Source organism: Nycticebus coucang, chromosome 3 (genome assembly GCF_027406575.1).
Source record: "Nycticebus coucang isolate mNycCou1 chromosome 3, mNycCou1.pri, whole genome shotgun sequence".
In the NCBI taxonomy this organism is placed as follows: domain Eukaryota; kingdom Metazoa; phylum Chordata; class Mammalia; order Primates; family Lorisidae; genus Nycticebus; species Nycticebus coucang.
In genome coordinates this window covers 65201765-65223253 of record NC_069782.1, presented here as the reverse complement: position 1 = coordinate 65223253, position 21489 = coordinate 65201765, and the positions used below count along the sequence as shown (strand labels likewise).

The following is a 21489-nucleotide window of genomic DNA, read 5'->3' as shown; positions in this document are numbered from 1 at the left end:
ACCAAGACCTGCTTCCACTTAGCTACACACACTAGCATCCTATTGGAAGGTGGGGGAGGGTAGAGAAAAGACCCCTCACCGGGGGACAGATTGATAGGCACCTATCCGGAGAGCCCAGAGCTCTCTCGGATTGGCCTGGGCGCTGGGGTCGGACGGGAGGCATCAGAAGGCCGTGGGCCCGGTCAGTCCCGCCCCGCCCCGCCCCGCCGGGCCACTGCCCGCCACCCGCCGGTTCTTCCGCCTCCCTCAGCGGCGCCACGGGAAGGAACGGGCGAGTGCCATGGAGCAGACAGCGGGCAAGGAACTCGCCCTGGTAAGGGAACAGGGGTTCCTAGCGCCCTGGACATCCCTGGTGACCCCAGGTCCAGGAACTCAGGCGGATCTTACCCTTGGAATCACCTCCTGAGGACTCACGGCTATTGACCCAATGAAGAGGCTGGTTCCTCTTAGGGATGGGGGTGGGGGGTCTCTGAGCGCGTCTGGGAGAGGGACCACTGACATATTCCATGAGACTAGACCTTAGGGCATCCCCAAATGCCACCCCATCTCCTTAGGATCTGGGACGAGGGTACCTTTAGTGAGGAGGGGCCTAGCCTGGGACCCAGGCCTGAGACCTGAGTTTCAGTCTGGGACGGGAAGGGGGCGTGGGAAGGAGCTGGAAGAAATGGCCAGAGCCCACGCAGCTTAAGGGATTTGAGGGCCCAGGACTACTCCCGGCGTGGCCCCTGAGCCTGCCTCCACCTCCAGGCGCCGCTGCAGGACTGGGGCGAGGAGACCGAGGACGGTGCGGTGTACAGTGTCTCCCTGAGGCGGCAGCGCAGTCAGCGCTCAAGCCCAGGAGAGGGGCCTGGGGGCAGCCAGGTGAGGAAGGGGTTGGAAGGTGGCCAGGGATGGGAGGCGACCCAGCGAGAGTGAGGCTAAAGGCAGGCGAGGGCGGAGCTGGACAACGAACTAGGGCTGCCAGGTGCAGGGGGCCCCAGGAAGGGGGGGACCTAGAGGCGACCAGGTGAGGGTAGAATGGGACCTGGGGTGGCCAGGTAAGTGGAGTAGATCCAGAGACTGGGGTGTGGCCAGGCGATGGCTACTCAGTTCCCAGGACAACCAGGCAAGGGCAGAGCTGGACGGCAAGACAGAGAAAGCCAGGTTTAGTGGACCGGAGTGGAAAGTTAGAAGTGGGGTTTAGAGTCAGCCAGCTGAATGTAGGTGACGCAGAGGGCAGGGCCGAGTTGGCCAGTGAAGCACGACTGGAGGGCTGAGAGCAGTCTCAGTGTGGGGGTTGGCCAAGTGAAGGGAGGGCACAGAGCAGAACCTGAGGAGGACAAAGTTTTCCAGGGCAGGTTGCTGGAGTTATTTGTGGGCGGAGGAAATAAGAACTTCAGGGGCCAGGATTTCTTTTTTTTTTTTTTATTAAATCATAGCTGTGTACATCAATGCGATCATGGGGCACCATACACTGGTTTTATAGACCATTTGACATATTTTCATCACACTAGTTAACATAGAGAGGCCAGGATATAGAGGACTCCCATGCAAGAATGGTGCCAGCCCTGGACATGGCTGGAGTAGAGGTGCTGGGGGCAGCTCATGGTCTCTCATGGCCACCCTTCCACCCCCATACACACAGACCACTGCGGACACCTTCCTCCACTATCGCACCAGCAAGGTGAGGACACTGAGGGCAGCGCGGCTGGAGAAGCTGATAGGAGAGTTGGTGTCTGGAGACCCTGAGCAGGACCCAAGCTTCATGCCAGCCTTCCTGGCCACCCACCGGGCCTTTGTGCCCACTGCCCAGGTGCTGGGCTTTCTGCTGCCACCAACACCACCACCACCACCTCCTGGGTCAGTACTGACCCCAAACTTCCATGTTCCCACCCTAGACTCCACCTGGGCTCCCCCCCATTATTTCAAACTTGGAGCCAAAAAATATCCCCTTGCCCCTAAGCCTTCCTCCTAATCCCTCTCTAGCCCCTTAGCCCTCACTTCTTCACCTGATGAGGGGGCACCTCTTTGTAGGGTACAGATCCAGAAGACAGAAGGACTAGATCTAAGCTTCAACAAGAACCTAAGGTTGGTCTCCCCCATTGGGGTGGGAGAGTGGAGGGATCCTAGAGGTCAAATGTCAGTGGTCAGTCTTGAGGGCTAGAAGGTTGAGTAACTTGAGAGTTGTGGGTCAAGTAATGAAAGAGTCAGTTTCCAGGTCCCCCATTCCAGGCAGAGCTCTGAGGCCCTGCCACTCTGCCCAGGGCTGTGGTATCTGTTCTGGGTTCCTGGCTGCGTGATCACCCTCAGGATTTCCGAGACCCACCTGCCCACTCAGACCTGAGCAGTGTCCGAACCTTTCTGGGCTGGGCAGCCCCAGGGGGTGCTGAGGCCCAAGAGGCAGAGAAGCTTCTAGAAGACTTTTTGGAGGAGGCTGAACGAGAGCAGGAAGAGGAGCAGCTCCCATTGTGGGCAGGTGAGGAGTTTGGAACACTGGTAGCTCTCTGAGAAGGCTTTTCCTACGTGCTTCCTCCCCCATGGGCTTTCTCTCTACTCTAAGACAAGATTTTTATTAAATAACTCTAAGCCTCAGTTTTCCCACCTGTAAAATGGATAATTCTTTGTCTGAAGACTATCGAAGAATAAGAATTTGTCAAGTATTTCCCTACCTCCTCCTAACTACAAAGATACTACTCCATTGGGCCAGAATGCCCTGTGTTTTTTGCCACAAATTATGCCATTACCACTTCTCCAAGGAGCTACAGGGACCTGGGTTCAAATCGCAGTACTGCCATTTGATTGTATGATTTTTTTTTTTTTTTTTTTTTATTTTGGCCAGGGCTAGGTTTGAACCTGCCACCTCTGGCATATGGGACCGGCGCCCTACTCCTTGAGCCACAGGCGCCGCCCGATTGTATGATTTTTGACAAATCATTTCACCTCTCCGAAGTTTCTTTAGCTTCAAAATGGAGATGGTGACAGTAGTTACCTTGCAGGGTTCTTCATTGATTCAACAAATATTCAGCTACAGGCTCTGGGCACGTAACAGTGGACAGAGGTTTCCCGTTCCCTAGGAAACATGATCAGTAAACAAACAATGAGGGTTTGGCAAACAGTATTTTCATCATTTTTTTTTTTAATTTTTTTTTTGTAGAGACAGAGTTTCACTTTATCGCCCTCAGTAGAGTGCCGTGGCGTCACACAGCTCACAGCAACCTCCAACTCCTGGGCTTAGACGATTCTCCTGCCTCAACCTCCTGAGTAGCTGGGACTACAGGCGCCCGCCACAACGCCCGGCTATTTTTTTGTTGCAGTTTGGCTGGAGCTGGGTTTGAACCCACCACCCTCAGTATATGGGGCCGGCGCCCTACTCACTGAGCTACAGGCGCCGCCCTATTTATCACTGAATTTTACGTATTAGGTATCTACTACTTAAAATGTATATAAGAAGTGGCTAGCTCTGGTGCTTCTCACCTGGAGTCCTTAGCTAATTGTGAGGCTGAGGAAGGAGAATCAGAGGTGGTAGGAGTTTGAGGCTATAGCGAGCTATGATGGTGCCACTGCACTCCAGCCTACGTGACAGAGCAAGACCTCATCCCTAAAATATAATTTTAAAAAATGTGTACAAGAAGTCGTACAGACATTTTCTTGTAAAGGGTGTCTGGAAAACTATCTGGCCCTTGGGGAAAAAGTTTGCCAACCCTGTGTTTTTGGGGTAAGGAAAAATATTCACTATCTCATTCATGTCTTTTGTTCAAATGTCACCTCCTTGGGGAGGCTTTCTCTGACCTCCTGCAATACTGTTGTCCTAGCCTCTTATTTTTCTTCATAGCACCGATGACTTCTCTTTCCTTGATTCCTGGCTTTTGCTCATCTCCATAGACTGTAAATGCAAGAGAGGGGGAGCCTGTCAGTCTTGTCCCCAGCTGTCTCCAGAGGCAGGAGCAACATGGATTAGCCAACTGAACGGTTGTATACTGCTTATAAAGTATCATGTTTCACCCATCTGTGTTTGATCTGATCCATATCACAAAAGCATCTCATCCCTAATCCTTATCCTTTAATCCCCAGATTAAAGTGACTACATTCCTCTCTGCTTTACAGAGTAGTAGCCACTTCTCTATCTCTGGTGACAGAGTCTCAGTTATTTACATGTTTTTATCCCTCTTTCTTCCCTCCTGGGTACTCCAGTGGCTTCTCCTGCCTTCAGGGTTTCACCAGTTAATTCCAAATCATAGAACTTCATAGTCCAATGTGGTAACCACTAGCTGCTGTGGCTATTAAAATTAATTTAAATTCTGTAGTCCCAGCTGCTCGGGAGGCTGAGGCAGGAGAATCGCTTAAGCCCAGGAGTTGGAGGTTGCTGTGAGCTGTGTGAGGCCACGGCACTCTACAGAGGGCCATAAAGTGAGACTCTGTCTCTACGAAAAAAAAAAAAAATTAATTTAAATTAAATAAAAATATTATAGAAATTCAGGTCTTCAGTCTCCCTAGCCACATTTCAAGTGCTCCGCAGCCACACTGGGCAGTAGAGATAGATACATTTCCACCATTGCAGAATATTTTTTTTTTTTTTTTTTTTGTAGAGACAGAGTCTCACTGTACCGCCCTCGGTAGAGTGCCGTGGCGTCACACGGCTCACAGCAACCTCTAACTCTTGGGCTTACGCGATTCTCCTGCCTCAGCCTCCCGAGCAGCTGGGACTACAGGCGCCCGCCACAACGCCCGGCTATTTTTCTGTTGCAGTTTGGCCGGGGCCGGGTTTGAACCCGCCACCCTCGGTATATGGGGCTGGCGCCCTACTCACTGAGCCACAGGCGTCGCCCCCATTGCAGAATATTTTATGGAAAGTGCTGCTCTAGCCTCCCTGTGGGCAGGGGGGAAAAATGAACATTTATTCAACATCTACTCTGTACCAGGCTCTGGGACACCCTCTGTACTTATTTATTTATTCGTTTGTTTGTTTGAAACATAGTCTCACTCTGTCTCCCTGGGTAGAGTGCCATGGCATCATACAACCTCAAACTCTTGGGCTCAAGCAATCTTCTTGCCTCAGCCTCCTGAGTAGATTGGGACTACAAGTGCCAGCAATGACGTCCAGCTATCTTTTTTCTATTTTTAGTAAAGATGGGGTTTTGCTCTTGCTCAGGATGATCTCAAACTCCTGAGATCAAGCAATCCACCCACCTCAGCCTCCCAGAGTGCTAGGATTACAGGCATGAGCCACCATGCTTGGCCATATATATTTTATTTTAGAGAGGGGGTCTTGGCTCTGTCACTCAGGCTGGAGAACAGTGGCGAGATCACAGCTCACTATAGCCTCAAACTTCTGGGTTCAAATGATTCTCTCATCTCAGCCTCCCAAGTAGCTGGGACTGCAGGTATACACCTCCTCACCAGCTACTTCATTTTAACATCTTTGGTTTGGGTGTATTTTTTCCTATAGAAAAATTCAGGCTCTTGGCGGCGCATGTAGCTCAGTGAGTAGGGCGCCGGCCCCATATGCCGAGGGTGGCGGGTTCAAACCCAGCCCCGGCCAAACTGCAACAAAAAAATAGCCGGGCGTTATGGCGGGCGTCTGTAGTCCCAGCTGCTCGGGAGGCTGAGGCAAGAGAATCGGTAAGCCCAAGAGTTAGAGGTTGCTGTGAGCCGTGTGACGCCACAGCACTCTACTCGAGGGCAGTACAGTGAGACTCTGTCTCTACAAAAAAACAAAAAAAAAATTCAGGCTCCGTGCTTGTGGCTCACGCGGCTAAGGCGCCAGTCACATACACCCGAGCTGGTGGGTTTGAATCCAGCCCGGGCCCGCCAAACAACAATGATGGCTGCAACCAAAAAATAGCCAGGCATTGTGGCGGGTGCCTGTAGTCAGCTACTTGGGAGGCAGAGCAGGAGACTCGCTTGAGCCCAGGAGTTGGAGGTTGCTATGAGCTGTGATGCCACAGCACTCTACCCAGGGCGACAGCTTGAGGCTCTGAAAAAAAAAAAAGAAAGAAAGAAAGAAAAATTCAGACGTATACAAAAGTAGAGAGAATGGAATAAACAACAGACAGACACCCGTCACCCATCTTTGACAATGATTGATTTGACTAGGAAAAATGTTCAGGATGATTTGATTTTTTTATTTGTTTGTTTATTTATTTATTTATTTAAAAACAGAATCTCATTCTGTTGCCCAGCCTAGAGTGCCCTGGCATCAGGCTACCACACAGCAGTCTCAAACTCCTGGGTTCAGGTAATCCTCCTGCCTCAGCCTCCAGAGCAGCTGGAACTCCAGGTGCCCACCCCAGTGCCCAACTAATTGTTTCTAATTTTAGTCGAGACAGGGTTTTGCCTTTGCTCAGGCAGTCTGCAACTCCTGAGTCTAGGAAATCCTTCCACCTCAGCCTCTCAGTGTGCCAGGATTACAGGTGTGAGCCACCAAGTCTAGCTGGTTTAGGATAATTTTTTTTTTTTTTGGAAACAGAGTCTCACTTTGTCACCCTCAGTAGAGTGCCGTGGCATCATAGCTCACAACAACCTCCAACTCTTGGGCTCAAGCGATTCTCTTGCCTCAGCCTCCCAAGTTGCTGGGACTACAGGCACCCACCACAACACCTGGCTATTTTTAGAGAAGGGGTCTTGCTCTGGCTCAGGCTGGTTGCAAACCTGTGAGCTCAGAGCAATCCACCCATCTTGGCCTCCCAGGCCTGAGCCACCATGTCTGGCCCGGGATGAATTTAAAACAAATCTCAGGCCAGGCTCAGTGGCACAATGCTTGTAATCCTAGCACTCAGGGAGGTTGATTTCTGTGGATTGCCTGAGTTCAGGAGTTCAAAAGCAAAATCGAGACCCAGTCCCTATAAAAAGCCAGGCACTGCGGCGCCTGTGGCTCAGTGAGCAGGGCGCCGGCCCCATATACCGAGGGTGGCGGGTTCAAACCCGGCCCCGGCCAAACTGCAACAAAAAAAATAGCTGGGCACTGTGGCAGGTGCCTGTAGTCCCAGCTACTCGGGAGGCTGAGGCAGGAGAATCGCCTAAGCCCAGGAGTTGGAGGTTGCTGTGAGCTGTGTGACGCCACAGCACTCTACCGTGGGCGATAAAGTGGAACTCTGTCTCCACAAAAAAAAAAAAAAAAAAAAAAAGCCAGGCACCTGTAGTCCCAGCTACTAGAGAGGCTGAGGCAAAAGGATTGATTGAGCCTAAGAGTTTGAGGTTGCTGTGAGCTATGACACCACAGCACACTACCAAGGGTTACAAAGTGAGACTGTCTCAAAAAATTAATAAAATAAAACAATCTCAGGTTTATGTCATTTCATACATAAATATTTTGGTTGTTTTTTTTTTTTTTTTTTTTTTGCAGTTTTTGGCCAGGGCTGGGCTTGAACCCACCACCTCCAGCATATGGGGCTGGCACCCTACATAAATATTTTGGGTATGCACCTTGGACAAAGATTTGACAAGGATTTTTTTTTATATAATTTTTTTTTTTTTTTTTTTTTTTTGGGTAGAGACAGAGTCTCACTGTACCACCCTCGGGTAGAGTGCTGTGGCGTCACACGGCTCACAGCAACCTCTAACTCTTGGGCTTACGCGATCTCTTACCTCAGCCTCCCAAGCAGCTGGGACTACAGGCGCCCACCACAACGCCCGGCTATTTTTTTTGCTGTTGCAGTTTGGCCGGGGCTGGGTTTGAACCCGCCACCCTCGGCATATGGGGCCGGCGCCCTACTCACTGAGCCACAGGCGCCTCCCTGACAAGGATATTTTTTAACATAACCTTCATGGCCATAATCATTTCCAGTAAAATCATCAATACTTAATATTAAAATATATCTAGGTATGGTGATACAAGCTTGTAATCCTAGCACTTTAGGAGACTAAGGTGGGGAAATTTCTGAGGTCAGGAGTTTGAGACAAGACTGAGCAAGAGTGAGATCCCAACTCTACTAAAAATTGAAAAAATTAGCCAGGCCAAGGCCAAGCGCAGTGGCTCATGCCTGTACTCCTAGCACTCTGGGAGGTCGAGGCAGGTGGATTGCTTGAGCTGAGGAGTTCATGACCAGCCTGAGCTAGAGCTAGACCCCATCTCTAAAAATAGCTGGGCATTGTGACTGGCGACTGCACTCCCAGTTATTTGGGATGCTGAAGCAAGAGCCCAAAAGTTTGAGGTTGCTATGAACTATGACACCATGGCCCTCTACTGAGGGTGACGAAGTGAGGCTCTGTCTCAAAGAAAAAAAAAGAGAGAGTGGGCAGCGCCTGTGGCTCAGTGAGTATGTGCCGGCCCTATAACACCGAGGGTGGCAGGTTCAAACCCAGCCCCGGCCAAACTGCAACAAAAAATAGCCGGGCGTTGTGGCGGGTGTCTGTAGTCCCAGCTACTCAGGAGGCTGAAGCAAGAGAATCACCTAAGCCCAAGAGCAGGAGGTTACTGTGAGCTGTGACGTCACAGCACTCTACCGAGGTGACAAAATAAGACTCTGTTTCTAAAACAAAAAGAGAGAGAAAAAAGAAAAGAAAAACAAAAAATCCAGTCCATATTCAAATCCTCCACATTCTCTAATTTTTTTTTTTTTTTTGAGACGAGTTTCACTATGTCGCCCTCAGTAGAGTGCGGTGGTGTCACAGTTCACAGCAACCTCAAACTCTTGGGCTTAAGCAATTCTCCTGCCTCAGCCTCCTGAGTAGCTGGGACTACAAGCACCCACCACAACGCCCAGCATTTTTTTTGTTGTTGCAGTTGTCATTGTTTAGCTGTCCTGGGATGGGTTTGAACCCACCACTCTTGGTGTACGTGGCTGGTGATGGAACCTCTGTGCTATGGGTGTGGAGCCTCTCTCTCTTTTTTTTTTAAAACAGTTGTTTCTTCAAATGAAACCCCAAAAAACGATCTGTCAAGGAATTTGGTTTCTTCTTTTTTTTTTTTAGAGACAGAGTCTCACTTTTGTGCCTTTGGTAGAGTGCTATAGCATCACAGCTCACAGCAACTTCAAACTCTTGGGCTTAGGTGATTCTCCTGCCTCAGCCTCCAGAGTGGCTGGGACTACAGGTGCCCACCACAATGCCCGGCTTTTTGTTGCAGTTTGGCCAAGGCCAGGCTCGAACTTGCCACCCTCGATATATGGGGCTGGCATCCTACCCACTGAGCCACAGGTGCTGCCCCACCCGGCTATTTTTTTGTTGCAGTTTGACTGAGGCCAAGTTCCAACCTGCCACCCTTGGTATATGGGGTCGGGGCCCTACTCACTGAGCCATAGGCGCTGCCGCCCTGCCCTGTTTTTTATTGAAAGTCTAACTTAAGGCAAATTGTTCCATGCCTCAATTTCCTTACCTGTAAAAAGTGGATAAATAATATTACCTTCCTCACTGGGGTAGTGTGCTGAGTTACCAAGTCAATCTATGCTAGGTGCTCAATGCATGTTATCCTTAAAAACACCCAGAAGCGGGCAGCGCCTGTGGCTCAGAGGGGTAGGGCACCGGCCCCATATGCCAGAGGTGGCAGGTTCAAACCCAGCCCCGGCCAAAAACTACAAAAAAAAAAAAAAAAACCCAGAAGCTGGGTGCGATGGCTCACTCTTGTAATCCTAGCACTCTGGGAGGCCGAGGCAAGTGGATTGCTTGAGCTCAGGAGTTCAAGACCAGCCTGACCAAGAGCAAGGCTCTAAAAATAGCTGTGTGTTGTGGTGGATGCCTATAGTTTCAGCTACTCAGGAGGCTGAGGCAAGAGAATCGCTTGAGCTCAAGAGTTTGAGATTGCTGTGAGCTATGACACCACTGCACTCTACCAAGTGCAACAAAGTGAAACTCTGTCCAAAAACAAAACAAAACTAAAAAACATCCAGGGAAATCTTTATTTTACAAGGAAGTGAGGCTCAGAGGCTGGAAAATTCTAGCCCAAGGTCAGACAGCCAGTCTTGGATTCAAAACTTGAGTTTTTTCACCCCTAGAACCTCCTAGAGCTGCCCAAAGCCCTGGCCCAGCCTCCCAGGAGGGCTTCCTGGAGGAAGAGGAAGGCCTTGTGCAGGACGGTCCTGAGCTCCTGGACTTCAGCATAGATGAGGTGGCTGAGCAGCTGACTCTTTTGGACGTGGTGAGGACCAGGGCCTGGGGCAGGATATGGTGCAATGGGTTGAGGGCAGATCCCACTGGGCACCAATTCTATTAACCCTACCCCTGTTCCAGGAGCTCTTCTCGCGGGTGAGGCCCTGTGAGTGCCTGGGCTCCGTGTGGTCCCAGCGGGATCGGCCTGGGGCCGCCGGCGTCTGCCCCACTGTGCGCGCCACCGTAACCCAGTTCAACAAGGTCATTGGCTGTGTGCTGGGTTCGGTGCTTGGGGAGCCAGGCCTGGCCGCCCCACAGAGGGCGCAGCGGCTGGAGAAGTGGATCCGCATTGCCCAGGTGCGTTGAGGGGCGGGGCCTGGACTCGGGGCGGAGCCTTTAGCCGCCTTATGGAGTCACTGGGTGGACAGAAAGTGGAAGGACTGGGCCCAGGAACGAGAGATGGGTAGGGCTAGAGGGAGGTGTCTAAGGGAAAGGACGTGGGGCTGGAGCAGAAAGAGACTGGGGAGAGAAGGGCAGGAGCCTCAGACTTGGAAGAAGAGGGAGAAGTGGGGGCTCCAGAGGAAGAATGGGTGCGCGCCCAGGAGTAGGAGGGGAACAGGGTAGAAAATTGACACCTGGGGGTGTGACTTGGGTTCAGGGAAGAGCTCTCTGGGTCTGGGACAGATGCTGTGGGCAAGCCTGGGAGAAGTAAGAAGCTAGTCGGTACGGGAGAAGCCAAGGTCGAGTAAGGGGCTGGAGGGGCAGCTGGGGCCCGAGGGAGAGAGGACAGGACACCCAGGGAGGAGGGAGAATCCTCCGTAGCTTGTCAGACGGCGGGTGACATCGGTGTCTGTTCTGGCATCCCAAGTCATGGGATCAAAGGCCAGACACGAGGTCTGACCAGCGCCCCTCTGTTCGCCCAGCGCTGCCGAGAGCTGCGGAACTTCTCCTCCTTGCGAGCCATCCTGTCCGCCCTGCAGTCTAACCCTATCTACCGGCTCAAGCGCAGTTGGGGGGCCGTGAGCCGGTGAGCAGGCCTGGATCTCCTCCCACACGCCACCCCAGCATCTCTGACCCTCCCAGCTGCTGACCCCTGACACTCTCCTTTCCTGTCTCTCCCCCTCCACCCACAGGGAACCGTTGTCCACTTTCAGGAAACTTTCCCAGATTTTTTCAGATGAGAACAACCACCTCAGCAGCAGAGAGATTCTTTCCCAGGTATAGACAAATGCGGACCCAGCAGATTCCAGATCTAGGAAGAAGGACTTGGGGTCAGTCAGGGGGAACCACCTTCTTGATGTCAAAACATTCAGTCTTCTTTCTCTGCACCTCAGCAATAACCTTTCCCTTGTCCGTGGATAGCCTCACGTTTTAATTTCCTCTTCTTCCTGCGTTATAGTTCACAGTGGCTGCCTTATTTATTCATTCAACAAAACAGAATAAATCACAAGGAAAAGGTTACTTAAGGCCAGAATCATAGCACACAATGGAAAACAAAAAAGAAATTTGCACTGGGGGCTTTACCTTGATAAGCAAAACTAAAAACTGTGTGCCAGCAAGTCTAGTTTATTTATAGGCAATCAGATTCTGGTTCTTAAACTGAATGTAGAATAGATGGAGGGGAGGAGGAAAGGAGGCTGTTCCCTCCCCCTAGAACATTCTCAACCCCTCAAACTGTGTATGCAACTTGATCAATGAACTCCCACAGGTGGCTGGGTTCAGTGGCTCATGCATGTAACTGTAGCACTTTGGGAAACTGAAGCAGGAGGGTCATTTGAGACCAGGAGTCCAAGATGACCTTGGACAACACAGTCAGATCCCCACTCTAAAAAAAAAAAGAAAGAAAGAAAAATAAGAAAAAATTAAAAAAAGGAAAATTCGTTGTTCATGGTAGAATGCTTCGATAGTCCCAACTACTTAGGAGGCTGTGACAGGAGGATACCCTGATCTCAGGAGTTTGATGCAGTTGAGATATGATGCTGCCGCTGCACTTCAGCCTGGGTAACAGCGAGAGAGGTCATCTCTGAAAACAAAAACAAAACTTTAAGTCTCTGCCCCAATGCCCCTACCTCCTAGAGTCCCTCCGTGCATCCTTATCATCCCCACACTCCCCACTCTGGCTCCAGGTTTATGGCTCTGTCTGTCATATTATGTGTTTACCTTAGTTGTTGCTATTGCTCCCTCACTGCTGGTCATACCATGAGGCTAGAATTTTGTCTCTTTTGTTCACTGTTACTTACCCAGCACCTAGAATAGCTCATGGCATACAACAGGTTATCTAAAGATATATATGTATTTTTATTTATTTATTTATTTTTTTGTAGAGACAGAGTCTCACTTTTATGGCCCTCGGTAGAGTGCCGTGGCCTCACACAGCTCACAGCAACCTCCAACTCCCGGGCTTAAGCGATTCTCTTGCCTCAGCCTCTCGAGTAGCTGGGACTACAGGCGCCCGCCACAATGCCAGCTATTTTTTGGTTGCAGCGTGGCCAGGGCTGGGTTTGAACCCACCACCCTCGGAATATGGGGCCGGCGCCTTACCAACTGAGCCACAGGCGCCACCCTGTATTTTTATTTTTAACATTTCTTTTAAAGACGGAGTCTTGCTCTGTCACCCAGGCTAGAGGGCAGTGATCATAGGTGACTGCAGCCTCAAACTCTGGGCATAGCTCACTGCAGTCTCAAACACAAAGGATCTTCCTACCTCAGCCTCCTGAGCAGCTAATAGGATTAGCTTGGTATGCCACCAAGCCAGGCTAATATATATGCACATACAAATATTATATTAATATTATATATATATATTTTTTGAGACAGAATCTCGCTTTGTCACCCTCAGTAGAGTGCTGTGGTATCACAGCTCACAGCAACCTCCAACTTTTGGGCTTAAGTGATTCTCTTGCCTCAGCCTCCTGAGTAGCTGGGACTATAGGTGCCTGCCACAACGCCAGCTATTTTTGTTGCAGTTGTCACTGCTGTTTTAGTTGGACAGGGCTGGGTTTGAACCCGCCACCCTTGGTATATGGGGCTAGTGCCCTACCCACTGAACCACAGGCGCCACCCTCTATTTTTTAGAGAGAATCTCACTCTGTTACTCTTTTTTTTTTTTTTTTGTAGAGACAGAGTCTCACTTTATGGCCCTCGGTAGAGTGCCGTGGCCTCACCCAGCTCACAGCAACCTCCAACTCCTGGGCTTAAGCGATTCTCTTGCCTCAGCCTCCCGAGTAGCTGGGACTACAGGCACCCGCCACAACGCCCGGCATTTTTTGGTTGCAGTTTGGCCGGGGCTGGGTTTGAACCCGCCACCCTCGGTATATGGGGTCGGCGCCCCACCGACTGAGCCACAGGCGCCGCCCCACTCTGTTACTCTTGGTAGAGTGCCTTGGTGTCATAGCTCACAGCAACTTCAAACTCTTGGGCTCAAGAGATGCTCTTGCCTCAGCCTCCCAAGTAGCTGGGATTATAGGGACCCACCATGATGACTGGCTATTTTTTCTAGTTTTAGTAGAGATGGGATCTCATGCTTGCTCAGACTGGTCTTGAACTCCTGAGCTCATATATCTCATTTTTTAAGAGATGGGGTCTTGCTATGTTGCCTAGGCTGGTCTTGAACTCCTGTCCTCAAGATTCTCCTGCCTCAGCCTCCTAAAGGCCTAAGATTACAGGCATGAGTCACTGTTCCTGGCTAATAAATATCTTGTTAGTGAAGGAATGTCTGAAATAATGAGGGCTCAGAAACAAGGTGTACTGCCTGAAGCCCCTACTATGCGCTGGGCATTGTTCATGCTCTGCTATGAGTCAGACAGACACAGTTCCTGCTCCAGGGGTATTCAACATCCAAAGGGGAGACACGAAGGACTGCCCAATGAATGTATATTTATGCAGCAGAGTGACACTATGAAGACAAATTCAGGATGTTCCCAGGGGATGCCCAGTGCATATAACAATTCTCTTCTGTGTTAAGTCTGGCCCAGCAGAAATAGCACCCACAAACTCCAGCTCCCATGGGGCCTGCCCATGCTGTTTATCTCCTCCTTCCCTGTCTCCCTCCCACCCAGAGTGGTCCAACTCTTTGGGTTGGACCATCACCACTGGCTTGTGATTGCTGAAAGCCTGATGGGTACATATGACAGGTCTCTAGGCATCTTCCTTGAGAAAGGGCCAAAGGTGACCCAGGGCTGCTCAGCCCTTCTCTTTCCTCCAGGAAGAAACCAGCGAGGGACCCCGAGAGGAGGACACCCCCAAAGGAACCTCAGTGAGTGACATGGTTTGGGGAAGGGGACAAACGGGACCCTCAGGGTAGGGTGTGGAGGATGATGGCACACAGTGACCGGACCTTTGGGGGCCCTGTCCAAAGGGGACACCCCCAGGCCCTGTTCCCTACCTTGGCACCTTCCTCACGGACCTGGTCATGCTGGACACAGCTCTGCCGGACATGTTAGAGGTCTGATCCCTGACCCTTGACTCCTGACCTCAGCTCCACTTGCCCCCAGCACCCTGGGCTCCCCACATCCCAACCCCTGACCTTGACCCTTAACCCTTGATGCTGGAGGCTGCAGTTCAGACAAATTTTGCCTCCAGGGGGATCTAATTAACTTTGAGAAGAGGAGAAAGGTGAGTGGAGGGGTGGAGGGGTTTGAGGGGGGAAAGGGCAGGGGCAGGATCTCAGAGGCCACCTCCCCAGGAGTGGGAGATCTTGGCCCGCATACAGCAGCTGCAGAGGCGCTGTCGCAGCTACAGCTTGAGTCCCTGCCCGACTATCGTGGCCACCCTGCATGCCCAGCGCCAGCTCAGTGAGGAGCAGAGGTAACACCCCTGTGACCTGCCCCAGCCTCATCCCAGCTGAACCTCAGTCACATACAGGGTCTACTCATCCCATGCACGTCTCCAGTTTTTCTCAGGACCCTCTACTGAGTCTTGCTTTCCTCTCAGACAATTTGTGACTTTGCATTAGTTGTAGCCCAGTCAAGGGCCCGGATTTGACTGTGACCTTCAACTTTGACTGCATGTGAGTTTCTGGCTTTGATCAGCTGGGCATTCCAGTTAACTGTCCCATGTATTCTCTTCCTCAGCTTTGATCCTGTCTGATCCAGACCCCATTTGTGACCCCTCATCTGGCTTTCTGACCCTAATCATTGACCTTAAGTTCTGAGTCACTGAGTCCAACTTGATGTTTATTTCTCTATGTACTTCAACCTTTCATTCTAACCAAAGATGACCTGATCCCAATTTGACCCTGAACTTTCACCTTGACCTGATTGGATGCCTATCTCTCTCCCCACCTCAAATCCCTGTATGACCTGCTGTCTAGCCATCCTGTCTCATCCCCCCAAAACCCATTGGCTCAACAACCTTCATTTACTACTTTGACCCTGACATTGGGGCTCTACCTTTGGCTGTTCCTTTCTTTTTGTGTGTGTGTGTGGTTTTTGGCCGGGGCTGGGTTTGAACCCACCACTCCAGCATATGGGACAAGTGCCCTACTCCTTGAGCCACAGGCGCCACCCAGCTGTTCCCTTCTTACACCCAAAACATATCTCCTGGGCGGCGCCTGTGGCTCAGTGAGTAGGGCACCGGCCCCATATACCGAGGGTGGCGGGTTCAAACCCAGCCCCGGCCAAACTGCAACAAAAAAATAGCCGGGCGTTGTGGCGGGCGCCTGTAGTCCCAGCTGCTCGGGAAGCTGAGGCAAGAGAATCGCGTAAGCCCAAGACTTAGAGGTTGCTGTGAGCCGCGTGACGCCACGGCACTCTACCAAGGGCGGTACAGTGAGACTCTGTCTCTACAAAAAAATAAAATAAATAAAATAAAATAAAAATAAAAAAATAAAAAATAAAAATAAATAAAAAAAAAACGTATCTCCTGACTGATTCTCACCCTTATCTCTTCATCTCCTGTGCTTCCCGGCCTTACCCACCCTCATTCCCACTTCCACCCCTCAGCTACCGAGTCTCCCGTGTCATTGAGCCTCCGGCCGCTTCCTGCCCCAGCTCCCCACGTGTCCGGCAGCGGATCAGCCTCACTAAGCGCCTCAGTGCGTGAGTCTTGGGGCATGCGTAGGGTGATGTGGGCAGTTATTAGGGGCGGCTGCTTCTGCCACCACCTCATCCCCTGCATCCACCCTCAGGAAGCTGTCCCGAGAGAAAGGCTCATCCCCTGGTGGGAGTCCTGGGGATCCATCATCACCCACCTCTAGGTGAGCCTCCTGGTTGGTGAAGAGACTATATACAGGGAGATCAGGGGTCAGGGTGGCCACTCCACTTTGGGCTCTGCGTTTCCCCTCAGTCTGTCCCCAGCATCCCTCCCATCGAGTCCTAGAACCAAGGATCCTCCTCCTGGCAGTCCTCCAGCCTCCCCAGGGCCCCAGAGCCCCAGCACCAAGGTACCAAGACTGCCTGTCTGTGCATGTGGGTTGATGGGCTGTGTGTGTATGTGTGTGTGCATGTGCACACAGGAGTGCAAGGCCAAGCGTGTCTCCATGAGACTGGCTAATTACTCCAGGTGTCCATGCAACTGGGTGCATATCCCCACTGCCTGGGTACAATCACACACTTTTTTGAGGCTATGTGTTCTTAGAAATCTGCACACCTGTAGGAGGAATGTGGACCTGAGTGTGTCCATGGGACTGGGGGTAGTTGTTTGTTGACACACACTGTAGGTATACAACAATTGTGGTTATATGATTGTATACAGGAATCCTTGCATGTGAATGTGGGTTTGTGTGTATATGGGCCATATACATGTTTGTTTTCACAACAGGGACTGGACGGCACTTGTAGCTCAGTGGGTAGGGCGCTGGCCATGTACACCAAGGCTGGCGGATTTGAATCTGGCTTGCGTCAGCTAAAGCAACAATGACAACTGCAACAGAAAAATAGCCAGGCATTGTGGCTGGCACCTGTAGTCCCAGCTACTTGGGAGGCTGAGGCAAGAGAATCACTTCAGCCCAAGAGTTTGAGGTTTCTGTGAGCTGTGATGCCACAGCACTCTACCAAGGATGACATAGTGAGACTCTGTCTCAAATAAATAAATACACCATTGGAAGCCAGGCATGGTGACTCATGCCTATAATCCCAGCAAATTTCTGGGAGGATCAATTGAGCCCAGGAGCTCAAGGCTGCAGTGAGCTATGATGGTACCACTGTACTCTACCCTGGGCAACAGAGCAAGATCCTGTCTCTAAAAAAATTAAAATAAATACATCAGTTGGGTGGATGCTTTTGCCCTCCCACATCTCAGCATCTGCAGATGAGCAAGGCTGCACCCCTCCACCCCCACTGCCTGCAGCTTCCCCTGAGCCTGGACCTTCCAGATTCTCGACCCTTGGCCTTGCCCCTGAGTAGCCCTCGAATCCCTCTCCTGGGTCAGCAGAGCTTGGAAGCCCGTGTCATCCGTGTCAGCATTGACAACGACCATGGAAACCTGTATCGGAGCATCTTGGTGAGGGGCTCATCCCAGGGGCTGCTGGGGACTGCCTTGCCCTGGGAGCTAGGACCCTGACACCTCAACTCCCACCCTCTCTTCCAGCTTACTAGTCAGGACAAAGCCCCCTGTGTGGTACTGCGGGCCTTGCAGAAGCACAATGTGTCTCAGCCCTGGGCCCATGACTACCAGCTCTTCCAAGTCCTTCCTGGGGACAAGGGTGAGCAGGGACAGCTTGGAGTTCAGGTTGGGGGCTGCTGGGAGGGTGGCAGATGGACCAGTATCAAGGATGGAGCCCACGGTTACCTGGGCTTACAGGGCCATGAGGTGGTTTAGGAAGAGAGTAGAGGTAAGATGCAAAGTGGAGAAAAGAGGACTTAAAATATCTGTGGCTCAATTATGTAGGGCCAGCAGGTTATCCTGGCTCAGTGTGACAGAGTCATTGAAAGTTGTCTTCCTAGGATTTATGGTGCAATGAGATTAAGCAGGATCAAATGAGAGAAGGGAGCATAGAAGATTATCTGACCTTAAGTTTGTAAGCTCATGAGGTTGTTCATGGTCAGCCTGAGTGGGGTCTGGGCTGGGATTTATGAGGAGTTTGTCCAGGCTCTCCATGATGACCCTGAGGTTACCAGAACTTGAGCTAGGAACGGATCAAATCACATTAAACTCAGCATAAGGCAGCATGAAGTTTTCCAGTCTTTTTTTTTTTGTTTGTTTGTTTTTGTTTTTTTTTGTAGAGACAGAGTTTCACTTTATTGCCCTTGGTAGAGTGCCGTGGCATCACATAGCTCACAGCAACCTCCAACTCCTGGGCTTAGGCGATTCTCCTGCCTCAGCCTCCCGAGTAGCTGGGACTACAGGCGCCCGCCACAACGCCCGGCTATTTTTTTGTTGCAGTTTGGCCGGGGCTGGGTTTGAACCCGCCACCCTCGGTATATGGGGCCGGCACCCTGCTCACTGAGCCACAGGCGCCGCCCAGTTTTCCAGTCTTTGATAGAGAGAAGCAAGAGGTTGATTCTTGGGCTGGGCATGGTGCCTCATGCCTGCAATCCTAGCACTCTGGGAGGCTGAGGCGGGTGGATTGCCTGAGCTCACGGGTTCGAGACCAGCCTGAGCAAGAGCGAGATCCTGTCTCTAAAAATAGCCGGGCGTTGTGGCAGATGCCTGTAGTCTTATCTACTAGGGAGGCTGAGGAAGTGAATCGTTTGAGCCCAGGAGTTTGAGGTTGCTGTGAGCTGTAATGCCACAGCACTCTACCCAGGGTGACAAAGTGAAACTCTATCACACACACACACATACACACACACACACACACACACAGAGGTTGATTGTTGTTCATACTGAAGGGCATGGACATTAAGTAAGAATACTTGAGGCTGTTCCAGTGTCAAGCGTGAGGGCCACAAGTTTGTGCAGGCTGGAAGTGGGAAGTGGTCCAAGTTCATGGTGAGAGAAGCATAAGTGTGGCTGGGAAGTGGTTGTGGAGGAGGAGTGGGGTGGACAGGAAGTTGTTTGGGGTGGGGGCCTGAGTTTATCCAAACTTGTAGTCTTGCAGGTTGTCTAGACTCCATGGAGTTGGGGAATGGTAGGAGTTTGCCTAGGTTTATGGTGGGGAAAAACATGACGTTGTACAGCCTTCGAGTGGGGAGGTGTTCAGGTTCCCTAGGATAAGAGAATAAGGTTTGCTCAGCACTGGCTGAAAGGGGAACTAAGGCTTTTCAGGCCTTAGGATGAATAATAGAAGACGACACAAAATTGGGCTGTCTTATCACCATCGCCTCCATCTCTGACCAGAACTCCTGATCCCTGACAATGCCAATGTCTTCTATGCAATGAGTCCAGCTGCCCCCGGAGACTTCATACTGCGGCAGAAAGATGGGAGAAGGCATACCCCATCTCTCTCCCCAACCTGAGGCAGGCTTCTCCTCACTCCAGAACACAGACCCCATGGGCAGCTTGGGACCTGGCTTCTATCACTATGGGGGTGAGGAGCTGTTCAACTGGAAACCTTCTATCCACAGTAGAAGCCATGGTGGAGAACTCCATCTCATAGAAGGGACTGGGGCATCTTTCCCCAGAGAAATCCTATAACTGTTGGAGACATCAAAACTGACAGTTGTGGAAGAAAATAGTAACCAAAGTTATCAAACATGAATCAGTCTTGTTTGTTCTATATCTGTGTGCCATGTTCATCTTTTATCAAAATAGAAAACAATGACCAAAAACAGAAAAATTAAAAGCCCTAAGAGAGGGCATGGTGAGGCATGGCTCTGCCCCACTCAGGAACACACAGTCCAAAGGCCAATTTCCTGAAGAGATTTTCATTGACTTCAGTTTTTTGTAAATGCAGGGTTATTCAGGCACAGTTGGACCTAGTGGCTAACTCAAGATCAACTGTTTCTCTACAGTCTCCCAGCTTGCTTTTCCTTTCATCTTTTACTCCACAAAATAGTTCTGGAGCTTCTATTATGTGCCAGGCCCATTCCAGGTGCTGGGATACAACCATAGATGAAAGGATCAAAAATTCTTGTCCTGGGCCAGATGTAGTGGCTTGTGACTATAATCCTAGCACTCTGGGAGGCCAAGGCAGGTGGATCACCTGAGCTCAGGAGTTCAAGACCAGCCTGAAGCCTGAGCAAAGTGAGACCCCGTCTCTACGAAAAATAGAAAAACTAGCCAGGCATAATGGCAGGTGTCTGTGGTCCCAGCTACTTGGGAGGCTGAGGCAAGAGAATCGCTTAAGCCCAAGAGGTTGATGTTGCTGTGAGCTGTGATGTCACAGCGCTCTACTGAGGGCGACAAGTAACACTCTGTCTCAAAAAAAAAAATTAAGTATCCAGTATACTCAATACTAATATGAAACCAATATATAAACAATTACATGCCCACATGAAAGAAAAAAACACAAATATAGTCTAGCAAGGGAGAGGAGAGAAGGGGGTAGGAGGAAAGCCAGTTTGCACAGTGTGAGGGTGTTCAGCTCGCCCCCTGGGTGAAGGGGCTCAACTACAATTTCAACTTTACCTTAGAATCGAAAACAATGTAACCTAAAATTCATACCCACATATTAATTTGAAATTAAAAATCTGTTTAAGGGCGGCACCTGTGGCTCAGTGGGTAGGGCGCCAGCCCCATATACTGAGGGTGGCAGGTTCAAACCCTGCCCTGGCCAAACTGCAGCAAAAAAAGCTGGGGGTTGTGGCAGGCACCTGTAGTCCCAGCTACTCAGGAGGCTGAGGCAAGAGAATCACCTAAGCCCAAGAGATGGAGGTTGCTGTGAGCTGTGATACCACAGCACTCTCTGAGGGCAATAAAATGAAACTCTTTCGCTACAAAAAAAAAAAAAAATCTGTTTAATAGCCCCAGAAAGTGTGGAGTGGAAGGTTGCCATTTTTAACAGAGTGATGAGGGCGGGCTTCATTGTGGAGGTGACATTTGGGTGCATGCCCAACTGAAGTGAGGTAATGAGCACAGTACTTGTAGAGGAAGTGCTTACAGGGAAAGAACAGTGTAAGAGCCCATGTTAGCTTCACCATCAGGCAATTTCTTCCCTCCTGGTGGCAGACACTCCCAGCTCTTCCACCTGCCCACCTCAGTAGGGAATAGAATGAAGCATCCTTTTTCGGGTAACTGCAACTAAAGTCCCAGGATTGAGGTTCATTGGAGCCATTTGGATCACATGTCCAGCCTGAACCAATCACAGTCCACCAGAGAATGGAATGCTATGATTTGCTAGTCTGACACAGGCAAGCCCAAAGAGGGACCTGCCTCCTCCCCTAGGACACATACAGAGGTGTAGGTGATTACCATAGTTTGATAAGCTTAGCCCAAGTGAATAATTTCACTTTTATTTATTTATTTTTTTTTGAGACAGAGTCTCAAACTGTCGCCCTGGGTAGAGTGCCATGGCTTCACAGCTCACAGCAACCTCCAACTCTTGGGCTCAAGCGATTCTCCTGCCTCCGCCTCCCAAGTAGCTGGGACTACAGGCGCCCACCGCAACTCCCGGCTATGTTTTTTTTTTTGGTTGCAGCCGAAATTGTTGTTTGGCGGGCCGGGCTG

At 50.7% G+C, this 21489-nt stretch overlaps 1 protein-coding gene across 9 annotated transcripts; it reads left to right on the top strand.

Annotated features, from left to right (window-relative positions):
- The first annotated feature begins 177 nt into the window (after window positions 1–177).
- On the top strand, window positions 178–19786 carry RGL3 (ral guanine nucleotide dissociation stimulator like 3). 9 transcript variants are annotated; one of them, XM_053586472.1, is made up of 19 exons: window positions 181–313; window positions 748–861; window positions 1625–1839; window positions 2014–2067; window positions 2244–2455; window positions 9909–10051; window positions 10144–10359; window positions 10926–11029; window positions 11136–11220; window positions 14207–14257; window positions 14360–14446; window positions 14584–14616; window positions 14687–14808; window positions 15945–16040; window positions 16130–16198; window positions 16288–16384; window positions 17242–17442; window positions 17530–17644; window positions 19222–19784. In XM_053586472.1, exons 1-19 carry the CDS (start codon window positions 281–283, stop codon window positions 19338–19340), a joined length of 2166 nt encoding a protein of 721 aa, XP_053442447.1. In that variant the 5' UTR covers window positions 181–280; the 3' UTR covers window positions 19341–19784. The 9 variants fall into 9 exon arrangements, 8 of the variants coding, with proteins under 8 accessions (XP_053442453.1, XP_053442452.1, XP_053442455.1 ...); XM_053586473.1 differs by having other exon boundaries at window positions 17290–17442; window positions 19222–19783; XM_053586474.1 differs by lacking the exon at window positions 748–861 and having other exon boundaries at window positions 221–313; window positions 19222–19786.
- The last annotated feature ends 1703 nt before the right edge of the window (window positions 19787–21489 follow it).

What these genes read in the sequence shown, in the direction of transcription:
- RGL3 (XM_053586472.1), top strand. Translation starts at nt 281, where the DNA reads ATGGAGCAGACAGCGGGCAAGGAACTCGCCCTG. An exon ending in GCAGCTCCCATTGTGGGCAG is followed by an intron (nt 2,456 to 9,908) that starts GTGAGGAGTTTG and finishes TTTCACCCCTAG; the next exon opens with AACCTCCTAGAGCTGCCCAA. An exon ending in AGTTGGGGGGCCGTGAGCCG is followed by an intron (nt 11,030 to 11,135) that starts GTGAGCAGGCCT and finishes CTCCACCCACAG; the next exon opens with GGAACCGTTGTCCACTTTCA.